Source organism: Penaeus monodon, chromosome 17 (assembly GCF_015228065.2).
Source record: "Penaeus monodon isolate SGIC_2016 chromosome 17, NSTDA_Pmon_1, whole genome shotgun sequence".
NCBI lineage: Eukaryota > Metazoa > Arthropoda > Malacostraca > Decapoda > Penaeidae > Penaeus > Penaeus monodon.
In genome coordinates this window covers 37,299,823-37,312,322 of record NC_051402.1, presented here as the reverse complement: position 1 = coordinate 37,312,322, position 12,500 = coordinate 37,299,823, and the positions used below count along the sequence as shown (strand labels likewise).

Genomic DNA, 12,500 nt, shown 5'->3' with positions numbered 1-12,500 from the left:
CTCTCTCTCTCTCTCTCTCTCTCTCTCTCTCTCTCTCTCTCTCTCTCTCTCTCTCTCTCTCTCTCTCTCTCTCTCTCGATCTCTCTCTCGATCTCTACTATCTGTTATTGCCATTGTAATGCTTCTGTCTATCGTTGCTTCTGTTTGTCTTTGTCTATTCCTGTCTCTGTTTATATTTGCCTTTGTCCATCTTTATGTCTGTCTATCTTTGCCTTTGTCTGTCTGTGTCTGTCTACATTTACCTCAGTCTGTCTGTGTATCGTTAACCATTCCCGCCTCTGTCTATAATTACCTCTGTCTCCGCTAATCCACCTCTATCTCTCCCTGTCTCTATACTTCTTCGTCCCTGTATGTCTCCCTCTATCGTTGACTCTATATACCTCTTCGTCTCTGTCTATCTCTATCTATCTGTTTCTCTCACCAAGTCCTGCGGGTCTCGAGACTTTAGCGCCGAATAAAGGGACTGAGCGATGTCCACTTGATAATGGTACACCTCTTCCTGTACTTGTCCACAGAGAATGCCCCAGAAGAGTCCTATCTGTGGGCAAAGGACACAGATAATAGGGACGCTCGTGTTATATATGAAGTTATAGGATGTTATGTAGGAAATGGAGAATGGGAATAGCATTTTAACTGATGTGTGGTTGAGATGAAGAGAAATTAATGACATACGCTGATTTCTTTGGCTCTAACAGTAATGCTTTTTCTTATATTGGTGATGGTTATAATGGTTAGAATAATTATGTAGATAAGGATGATAATAATCATAGAGATAATAATAGTAATAATGATGAGGATGATAATAAGTAGCCATAATAATAATAATAATAATAATATAATAATAATAATAATAATAATAATAATAATAAAATAATAATAATAATAGTAATAATAGGATAATAACTATAATAATAATATAATATGTATAATAGAATGATAAAAAATAAAAACAATAATAATAAAAAATAACAATACGATGATGATATGACAATGAGATAAACATATAATAATAATACATAATAATAAGAGATATAATGATAATACAATAATAAAAAATATATAATATATAAAACATGACGAAAAATAAATAAAAAAACAAAAAAAAACAATAAAATAATAACAATAATAATACAATAATATAACTAATAATATATATATATAATATTTTATTTAATATAATAATGTATAATATATAATCTATAAATAATAATTAATAATAATTATAAATATAATTATAATAATAATATATAATAATTATAATAATATATAATCATATCAATTTTCATATCATATAGTATTGTTATTACCATAATAAGAAGAATGATAATGATAATACCAATAATAAAAAGAATTATAATAGTAGTAACAACATTGACGACAACAATAACAGCAACAACAACAACAACAACAATAACAATAACAATAATAACAACTATTACTACTACTACTAATAATAATAATAATGATAATAAAATTAATAATAATAATAATAATAACAATTATAATAATAATAATAATAATAATAATAATAATAATAATAATAATAATAATAATAATATCATTATCATTATTTTTTTCATTTTTTCATCATTATTAGTATTGTTATTACCATCATCAAATTCTCTTTAAACTATTATTACAGCTAATTGTAATTTCATAATTATTAATATGATTATCATAACTAGCATTTCTATCATCATTGATAGTGTGTTTATTTCATCATCATCATTATCGTTATCACAATCATCATAAACATCATCATTATCATTATTATCGTTATCATTATCAGCCCAACCATACCATTATCACGACTCGAAAAGAAAGATATATACACGAGAAAGATAAGCATAAATTTGCTCCTTTAGGCAACCCACACCCGCTCAGCATCATCCTAAACCCCCATAAAATGTCCGCGCGACCAATATTGCAAGTATGGACCAGGGCGTGAGGATACTGACGGAGGCACTGATGGCGGCGCTGCAGAAGGTACCACCTGACGGAGGCACTGTGGGAGGAGGATGGAGGCGCCCTGGACATTTTTAGGTTTTGAGGAGATTTGGCCCAAGATATCCGAGTAACGACGTCCCGATGTCCCCCTCGAGGCCTGCGAGGGATAACGTCACTGGGTCGCCCTTGTAGATACGGTGATATCAAGACAAGACAGAGGAAAAATCTTCAACGGGCATTTGGCGCCAAACCCCTCAGCTAGCCCACGGAAATCATTTTTATCGTTTATTTAAATTTATGCATATTTGTTCCCTTCTTTTAGTATTTATGTATGTATGTTTTTCTTCATTGAACCTCCTTTAATTTTAAAAAAACACGACAATATACAGATAAATTTGTATTTGTAGGGAAACTTTTAGAGAAGGCAGTCGACGTTTAACGAGGAAACGAGTCTAGATGCGCGAACATCTGGCGCACGACCTCGCTTGCATAAAAGAGTGAGGTCAACCACTTCAGTGGAGTTGCGCACAGGGATCGGGTCGTTAACTACGGTCGGCTATCCTTCAGATAACCGCCGTTGTTCTCTGATTTAAACATTTTATTTGTGCTTTTGTTTTCGTTTAACGTGCATTTTATGGAGTCATACAGTGAGTCTGCAGTATTAGAGGTATTGTTTTTATTCGTTTTCTTTAAAATTGCCTTTTTTGTGTATTTGTGCTATGCTTTTATGTTTTTCGAAGGTTTATTTTATTTTATGTTGCTGATTTAATTTTGATATTAATGGTTTTGAGTTTTGACTTTTGTTTCGTTTTTGAGTTTTGACTTTTGTTCCGTTTTTTTCCGTCCGTAGATATAGCCGAAAGCTTTAAAATGGCAATGATAAAACATGATAAGTACATTATAAATAAATGATGGAGATAAACAACTTATTTTTACTTACTTTGATGAAATAATACAATTGATAGCAGTAAAGATTTCTAATTTATTTAATTTATTTTAATGTTTTCTATGAAGTGAAAAGTTTACTTTTACTCTGATGATTTCATTTTACGTTTCATCTATTTTACAAACTTTGAATTACCTATAATTTTGGTGATTGCTTTGGGCAAAAGACTGTTTCACACATTTTTTTTTTCTGAAAGACGCTACCAAGTGTAATAGCGCAGAAGACATGCGTAAATGACAATTACTCTGTACCGAAACAGGAGGCCGGAGGCTTAGGTCTAGTTGGCTCCTACGGACCCGCAAACAAGGGAAGAGACACAGATAACCCCTGCAAATTGAGCATAATTGTAGAGCCAAAGTAATTTTAGGCCTACCGAGCGCCTAACACATTTGACTCACTTGTTCCTCGTGTGCGAGGCGTTGACAAGCGTCGGCTAAAGAGTAGCACCACTCAGCTCGTACATCCTCTAAGTGGTATCTGAAAATAAGGGGGCGTCTCTGTAGATAGTATTTGAAAACACCGGGAGTCACTCTATGTGGTATCTGAAATCACCAGGAGTCTAAGTGGTACTTAAGAACACCCGGGGGGTCTCTCTAAGTGATATCAAAAAAGCACTAGGGTCTCTGTAAATGGTATACGAAGGGTCTCAGTGTTACAACTGACACTTATTCCCCGTCTTGTGGGAGGTTGTGGAGGTAAAAGATTGCAAGAATGTTTACGGTAACGATGGCGAAAGTAACATCAACAACTGCAGTGCTATCGGGTGACGCAGGAGTGGTGGTAGCAATGCTGCTGATGACTAAGACGCTGACTCACTCTGTGTTTGTTTGTTTTACTGCAAACTAGAGCGCCTTTCCTGACAGCCCGGGGAATTTCTTCTACATTCCTTCTTTGTTACTACGAACATTATTAAACGTAGAGAGGAAGATGATATCGTTAGGGATCCTTTTGTAAGTGCTCGTAAGGCAACTCCAGAACAAATAGTAAACGGCGAAGATCTTCCGAACTACACTGGCTTCTGATGGGAGGACATTCTCAGGCTCTGAAAATCAAGTCTTGGGACGCCACAGATCCGTAGCGCCTGCCGATTGCCTTTTAAGTGAGCTTTCACAGAATACTGAAGATTACAACGAAGTTCTTGCATAATGATATCAGAAACATTTCACTCTATCGTTTGTATAAATATAATATAGCAAAAGTAGATTTAATTAAACTAACTGTGAATATTCCTATTTTTTCTTAAAATTCGTTCTCTAAATACAGACAAAAGTTATATTCGTCTATTCACTATTACGCAATCACGTTACATTATCCTGCAGTCATACGGGTGCACCAGTGGCATTGACAAGACTGCAAGGACGCTCACAACATTTATGGTATGACAAGTAGGTTAAATATTTATGGAGAAAAATACACGTTTACTTTTCTGTAGTGCGGCCTAGTTTATATTTATAAGAACTCTTTTTTATAACTAGGCATTTTTCGCTATCGAGCAAGCTTGGTACTTATCATAACGTTAATAATAACAAAAAAAAAGCGCACACCTCTCCCTGAAATACTTGTCAACGAACACGTCCATTGGTTCTTTGTTGGATGACTTTCGTTTCTCTCGCCAGATATCGTCAATGAGGTGCATGAGGTCACGCTTTCCGAGGCGTCTGTTCCTCACGCTTCCCTCGTAACGCAGGTAGGCCGGTACACTTGATTCCGTCCCCTGGCAAGGCAGAATTGTAAAGATATATTAATATACAAAGAGAATAGCGCAGAAATAAATATGGAATATGGTGATTTGGTGCGATAATGAATGAAGAGAGAAACGTTACACCAAGAATTTCATGTTGTAGATTAACACTTTTACTTTCACCGTAACTAAATACTATGTAAACTAGTTACATGCTTCATGCAAGTCCCTTACACGAATAGACACTGTAAGTTGCTAAAGGAATGCAGCAAGACTTTAAAAAAAACAATCGCAGATAAAAACATGAATGGTCATGTAAGACCCAAAAGACACAGCCCGGGAAACACCTTAAAAACCTTAAAGATCCATCCGGAAAACTCTACTTTCTCTCTATCTATTCTCTCTCTCTCTCTCTCTCTCTCTCTCTCTCTCTCTCTCTCTCTCTCTCTCTCTCTCTCCCTCTCTCTCCCTCTCTCTCCCTCTCTCTCCCTCTCTCTCCCTCCCTCTCCCTCTCTCTCCCTCTCCAAGAGAACCACCCCAAGTAAAACTAAAACATCCACTGCTATTATCTGACCTTACAATCTATGAACTCCGTGGACGTGGGGAGTTGCGAGCCCGTGAGTTCGGAAATTAAAATGTCTACCGTTTGATCGCTCGTTCTCCCGTAGCTCAGATCTCTCCACCTACTGATGCCTCCCTCCACGTACTCCGCCACCCTGGGGGAGTGGAGAAAGTTCCACTTGTAGCATGCATTCAGGAGGGAAAGACAATGATGTTGCGCATACGTTCACGCCCCGCATTAGCAAGCAAGCAGAAGGAGGATTAGCAAGCGGGTAGAGGAATATGATTATCCTTCAAGAGATTAAACTTACAATCTACAGGCATTTGGGATTGAATGAGCATTAATATCTTCACAGCACAGGAGATGTATTTAACTGGTTTCGAGTATATCTTCGTCGGAAATACAGAAATACTGTCTTTCTGCAGAAGATATATTCGAAACCGTTTAAATACATCTCTCGTATTGCGAAGATATCTATTCTCATTCATACCCTTTTTTTTACATATATCACCATGAATACGGTTCATTTGAGAGTGACAGTCATACTCACCGGTTCCAGTCAGGTCTTGGAGTAGCTGCTCGACGGAGGCTCTGGTTCTCCTCACTCAGGCTGTCTCGCTCCTGAACCACCACCTCATGCACGTCTGCGGTTTAGGACGAGCAAGCAAGCAAGCATTCGTCACTACTAAGTGGACACAGAGGCCGATCGGGAAAGTGTGGACAGGCCTCATATAATGGCTTTGTAATAAAAGTTTATTTTTTGAAATGAAACATTTGTTTGTATGAGTATGTGCATGTGTGTGCATGTGCGTGTACATGTGGATATGCGTGCGCGTGTGCGCGCGTGTGCTGGAAATCTGCGTATGTGTGTAGATAAATGAATGCCTTTATATACCTATAAAATTATAGAAGGATTCACACTACGCTACAAAAATTCCATCTCCTCCGATTCCAAGGAAAAATGAACATCCGTGAAATTTATCAGAGAGGATAAATCATGACACGGGATGACAGAACAAATTAAACCATTGTCGGGATTACACTCACGTCAATTTTGATACTATGACTATGAAATTATGAAGTGAACTATCTACGAGTTTTCTAAATAGTCAATATTAAATTATGCTAAGGAATTATATTTAAATTGTTTTCCTTGATAATTGTGCAATGTTCAAGAACCATTTTTTTTTTCATTTATTTCATTACTCATCCTTCCTACCAATCGTAATTTCTCGCCGAAAGATTCTTATAATGAAAGAAATCAAACAAAATGGAAACTAGAAAATGTAGTTCACGTAACATAAAATAATTAGCGTTGCCCCCTGTACATGAAGGAATCATTGATGACGTCATTACTAAAGAAAAAACGCATGCAGGAGGGTAAACTTAATCAAATTAAATTAAACTCGATGAATATGCTTGGCAAAATAATAATAATAATAATAATAATAAGAAGAAAATAAATAATAATAAATAATAAATAATAACGTGTGAATAGGGAGGAAATTAAGAAAAAATCATCTCATCTTTGTTTAAAAATGTAAGCGAAACTATCTTAAGTTCAATATGAAAAATAAACCTATTAACTCCTTGTATCAATGCAATGTAAGTATCTTAGATCAGATTTTTTTAAAGTGAATATCATTATAATTAAGACATGTACGTGAAATAAATATTCAAGTGCGGGTATGTAACAGTTTGGACAATTCATTACAGGGAAGGACCTTGTAAAATCAATTTTGACACCAATCGTGCTTTGGGTGTCAAGACTCTAGGTGTCATGTATTGAGATAACCGACACTGAGACAGGTTAATCAGAGATCGATATTGGATCAATCAAAACACTTGACACCCAGCGCGCTCTGGGTGTGAAGCATTAGTTAAGAGTGAAGAAAAACAGTCTTTGTTTTGTACTTCCATCGAAATCCACCCTTGCAAGCACGTCCCCTTGCAAGAAAACCCCGTTGCATCGCCTACTGTCTCCCCTGATACTAGGAGCAAGACAGCCTGGAGGCCACTAACCGGAAGCACCATTGTAAATTTTATTAAATGACTCGTTCGTCAGCCAGGAACCAGCTCATACGACACGCATTAGGTATAATTAGATAGTGGGACCGACAGATTTCAAGCGTTAATTACTGGGTTAGACCGATTCTGGTTAGGTGCGCTTTACTTCTTTGCGTATTTTGATACTAAGAGTAACAAACGTATGGAAATCTACTCCATACAAGGAAGTACCTCAAAGTCAGGTTATGTATATTTCAAGCGTCTTCGAGCAGATGCCCTTCAACCATCAAAATCTAAATTATTTAATTACTCTCTTGTCTTGGGAGATAACGAAAAGTCTAATAGATATGAAATATGTATTAGATGAAAGTATTTGCAGTATACGAAGTTCTATGTAGGTAAATGAGTACGAGTGGACATCTGTTATAACCACAAGTGTTAGACTCTCGCATATGCACACTTGTATCTATAACTATTCAGAGCCGTTGTTTCTTGTGCAGTCATGATTGACATTTTTTCCACATCTCGTATCAACTCATTTAATAATAACGTAAGCTTTAAAAATAATGCTTATAAGCTCAACTACAACATTAAATACAAACTAAGAAGGGTTTCGTGCTGTTCCTTGAGCATGTCGTGCACGAGGACGAGCTGCTGGTGCGTGGCGGTGACGCTGGCCAGACGCCGCTGCTGTCTCTCGAAGTCAGCTCGCGGCACGACCTCCCGGTACTGGCGCTCCATCTCCTCCACTCGACGGCCTCGGGCACTCACTTCCTCCCTGGTTGTATGAAGTAAGATTATGATTCAGTTCGCTTGGTCTGGTGAATGAGGATGCTAGATTTAGATAAATTAGGACTGGTAAATTAAGTAGTTGAATTCAGTTAGACTAGGACTGGCAAATTTAGCAGCTGGATTCAATGATATTGGGCCTGTTGAATTAAATAGTTGGATTCAGTTCGATTTGACCTGTTGAATTAAATAGATTCAGTTCAATTGGCCTTGGTGAATTGGATAGTTAGGTTCAGTTAGATCGAGCATGATGAATTAAATAGTTATATTCAATTCGATTTGGCCTGGTAAATTAAATAGACTCAGAATGTTCCTGGCGAATCAAATATCTTGAACAAGGGATAAATCTAAGACATTTTAAACTTGAAATAATAGAATACCCTTCATTTGCAAAGTGTCTCACCGGCATTTCTTGAGAGCGATGGCCAGGAGTTGGGGGTCGGCTGCTTCTCCTTCCTGAGTATACCTTTCCAGCTTCCTTCGCAATCCTCCAGCTTCTACTCGAGCCTGGAGGAGGAGTGGTCTCTGTTCGTGAATTTTATAGATACCTCTTCTTTGTATTTCTCATTCGCATATGGATCTTGGGTGATTCGCTTGGATTGTTTTCTCTTCTTATACTTTGGTTGAAAAATGAGAAGTAGGCGAACAGCACTGATTACGGAGAAGGAAAAATGAGACGGAAAAAAAGGAAGAAAATAAGCAGTATTTTCAAACATACTTATATTTTATATTCACTTTTATCTTAAGTCATGTTTTTTATCCTTAGTGGCACTTCATTCCTACGTTAACTCACGACACACACTGACCTCGAGAAGCAAGATCTCCATTTTATTTTTCTCGTCCTTTGCGTCTTCCGCTCGTCGCAGTTCTTTTGTCAAGTCTGCCTCTGCCTGTATAATTAAGGGATAAAAAGTATAATTGTTTTCATGCTGTCGGGTATGTTTTTCTTGAGATTTCATATCTGAATATGCGGGTTTATTAATTTTGTAATTTCCTATGCGTTCCACTCATACCTCGCATCTCAACTTCAGTGAAAATCCTAGATGTTAATCGCCCTCACGCGAACGTCTGCCAGGAACCCCATCATTCCATAGGCTCTCTACGTTCACTATACCTTTGCCAAGTCATGCCTCAGCGATGCCACCTCCTGCAGAAGGTCCTGCTGACGCTGCTGGAGGTCTTGGTGATGAATGCGAAGGTCGAGACAGCTTTTTCCGTCTTTCCCTCCGCACATCCCGTGACCCGCCATGCTCTGTGGAAAAGTCGCTATGTGTAGGAATGTGTTTGGGATTGTGTCGGAATGTTGGTATGTGGCAGATTAAGTAGCAGATGTTTGTTTATTTATATGTTACTATTTCGCTCGTGTGTTATTTGTCTGTGTGTACCCGAGGTGGCTATCCATAAAGTGTATATATTAGTTATGACGTTGTTTCTATAATGTCAGTTTTGGGTTACCAGTAAATACACGTGAAGCACATGTTTACCAGTTTTAATGTGTGGTGCATAAGATAATGTTAAAATATGCGGTTGTGTATGTTCCTATTCTGCGTTATTAATAAAGATGAGAATGATTCTTACATACTGATTTTTTGATGATTAGTACTTAATGTTAACCGCCCCAGTTTAATTACTACATTTATCTATAAGTATGAATATGGGTATACAGCTGTATGGAAAATGTATATCCTAATTTCCGAAGTACAAATAACAACATATTCCGTTCATGTACCAGCCTGTGATAACCTTTCATTGCAAATCAAACCTGACCTGACCTCACTAAGCAGAAGCCTCTTGATCCGTGCGTTCAGGCGGCTAAGCAGATGGTGATACCCGTGGTGCAACAGAGCCAGAAGGTCGTGGTACGGTCTCACCATCTGGATAAGCTGTGCTAGTGTTTCCTCGACGACCCTTTGTGCGCTTTCCTCTGTGCTGTCCTCATGCTGCATGAATGTATGTAGGTATGAGGTTTTCCATATACTGTTTATTCGTCGTACAATTGAGATCTATCGTATTCATCGATATTCAGTTTGGTGTCGGCTGTTTCACAAGTCTGTCGTGCCCCCACAGCTTGATATTATAGTATGATTTGTTGTACACATACCCCGTAGGAGATGGAAGTTTGATCTATAAGGTAAGTACAGATATTATCTATTGGGCAGATTGTTCACTAAATTAATACGATTTAAATTAGACATCATTATATTAAACAGAACTTTACGCCATACCATATTTCAAAATAACAATCCAGAGATTACCAAATGTAAAATATTTCAACATATGACAAACATAAAAGGCAAACTATTGCATAATGAAATCAATTATCTCAAGAGAACCCCGATTTCTAGAACAAATTTGTTAACGAGGCCAGAGGAACCACACGGCAGTGGCGGACGTGCAGATTACAGCGGAAGGAATATTTTGGTTTCCGCGTCTAAACTATTTATAATTTGGCACCGATTTCTCCCCAGGATTTACCCTTTCCTCCATAGCCAGTCCTGTGTAAATAAAGACACGGCAAAATGGGCGATGCAAGTGGATACAGTAGTTCAACAGTAAAAGAGGCGTCTAGAAAACCTCTCTTTCATACAGTTACACCAACAGCTATATCAAAACATCTCTTGCAACTACGAGAATCTAAACAAAAGACAATATTTACGTCTCTATCAGCGCCATTAAATCAAACAATGACACTGCAAAGAACAACCGCAGCAATTACAGGATCATCACAGGCGTTGTTCAAGGGCAGCCCAGACCTCTCTCGCAAGCAGAGGGACGTGACGAGGGAGTGACGTAGACGATCCTCCAGCCTGAGCACCGGACGCGGTTTGCACCTCTCGCTGTCGCTCAGCCTCGAGCGCGCCTGCGGGAGGCAGGAATGTTGGATATTATAGCTCTCTTATCTATCCGTCTGCTTGTCTGTCTCATTCTCTCTCTCTCCCTATATGTGTATATATATTATATATATATTATTATATATATATATATATATATATATATATATATATATATATATATATATATATATGTATATATATAGTTATAGTTATATCAATATACATCAATCAATACCTATATCTATCTATCTATATACTTTTATCTATCTATATACCTGTATCTATCGATCTATAGAGTAATCTCTCTCTCTCTCTATCTCTCTATCTCTATATCTATCTGAGAGAGAAAGTATAATGATCTCTAATTTGAATTTTACTAGAAAAAAACACTATATTATCTGGCAGGTCCAGAGGAAAACTCAGTATCTGTTTCGCAGCTTTATTGAGAGAACAGACACGTAGTTTGAAGAGATCTTGTCGCGCTAGTCGTGGCGGAGGCGGCGGAGGCTCCTACGGGATAAGGGGGAAGGAACGGACTCGGATTGACTCCCTCGGGTCTTGCTAGGTCGCTTCAGCCCTAGGGCGTAGGGACACAGCTGTTTACCCTCGGCTACCCTCTCTAGTTTTGTATTGTGGGGTTTTTCTTCATATATATATATATATATATATATATATATATATATATATATATATATATATATATATATATAAGAGAGAGAGAGAGAGAGAGAGAGAGAGAGAGAGAGAGAGAGAGAGAGAGAGAGAGAGAGAGAGAGAGAGAGAGAGAGAGAGAGAGAGAGAGAGAGAGAGAGGGGGAGAGAGAGAGAGAGAGAAAGAGCTATACGTGCGCACGTGAATGTTTGCTTGTCTTGTAGCCAATACAATTACATCGTGGCTGAGTCACGCCGAGTCATCAGCCGGCGTGACCTGTGACCTAAGCTGACCTTCGCAAAACGTGATCTACCGAGACAGTGTTCCTCTCCTTCGCTCTCAGTTGCCTTTCTTGTTAAAAACGTTTCATACCTATTATATAACCAGTTTTTGCACTTCTCCCAAATATATGTTGAATTGTCTATTGATATCATTATTTCCTGATAGATCATGTGCTTATCGTACATAGTAGTGACTTTATTATAAACAGGATTATAAATTCAATTTATTTCAACATTATCAAGAATGGTCTATTATTCTTATAAAATCATGTGACTCACATTATGATACATACTGTTTACAAAGATTTCTTTTCACCATGTATACTTATTGCCCATTCTGAGTATCTATGATCCTATGAACCGAATCCATGTTGGCAAATGTAGAAAAGGTATGGGTGAGAATAAATATCTTCACAATACAGGATTAAATCTTCGTCAGGAATACAAAAATACTGTATATCTGACGAAGATGTAATCGAAACCGATCAAAAACATCTCTTGTATTATGATGATATTCATTGCCATTCGTAATTTTTCTATATCTATTCCTGTGTTTCTTGTACATGATTATTCGTCCTAATTCTGAATTCATTTTTTATGCACATTCTATACTGTAAATTTGATAGTTCTCAAAGTCAGAATGACGCGCTCAGTATAACACCTTCTGGTACCTATGCTGACGCAATCCCTTGTCATATCATGTGTCAAAACCGTAGTTTATGGTTTTCGTTTAGGCCTTTTTTTTAACAGTGTCGGATGGAACCTGTTTACAATGTACGCCTAAGTCACCTGCGGGAGATTA

General features: G+C 37.5%; 2 protein-coding genes across 2 annotated transcripts in view; both read right to left on the bottom strand.

Moving 5' to 3' along the window:
- Nucleotides 1-3,537, bottom strand: part of LOC119583722 — a 7,347-nt gene extending 3,810 nt beyond the window's left edge. Inside the window, exons 1-2 of the mRNA XM_037932373.1 lie at nt 3,292-3,537; nt 422-538 (exon numbers count right to left, since the gene is read on the bottom strand). The gene's annotated coding sequence lies outside the window, so the exon portion shown is untranslated. The remainder of the gene's footprint in view (nt 1-421; nt 539-3,291) is intronic.
- Nucleotides 3,538-7,502: 3,965 nt separating this feature from the next.
- On the bottom strand, nt 7,503-12,394 carry LOC119583368 (translin-associated factor X-interacting protein 1-like). The gene is made up of 8 exons (XM_037931840.1): nt 12,311-12,394; nt 10,649-10,792; nt 9,695-9,872; nt 9,047-9,198; nt 8,739-8,822; nt 8,336-8,439; nt 7,742-7,921; nt 7,503-7,563 (listed from the first exon to the last, which is right to left on the bottom strand). Exons 1-8 carry the CDS (start codon nt 12,392-12,394, stop codon nt 7,503-7,505), a joined length of 987 nt encoding a protein of 328 aa, XP_037787768.1.
- Between the last annotated feature and the right edge of the window lie 106 nt (nt 12,395-12,500).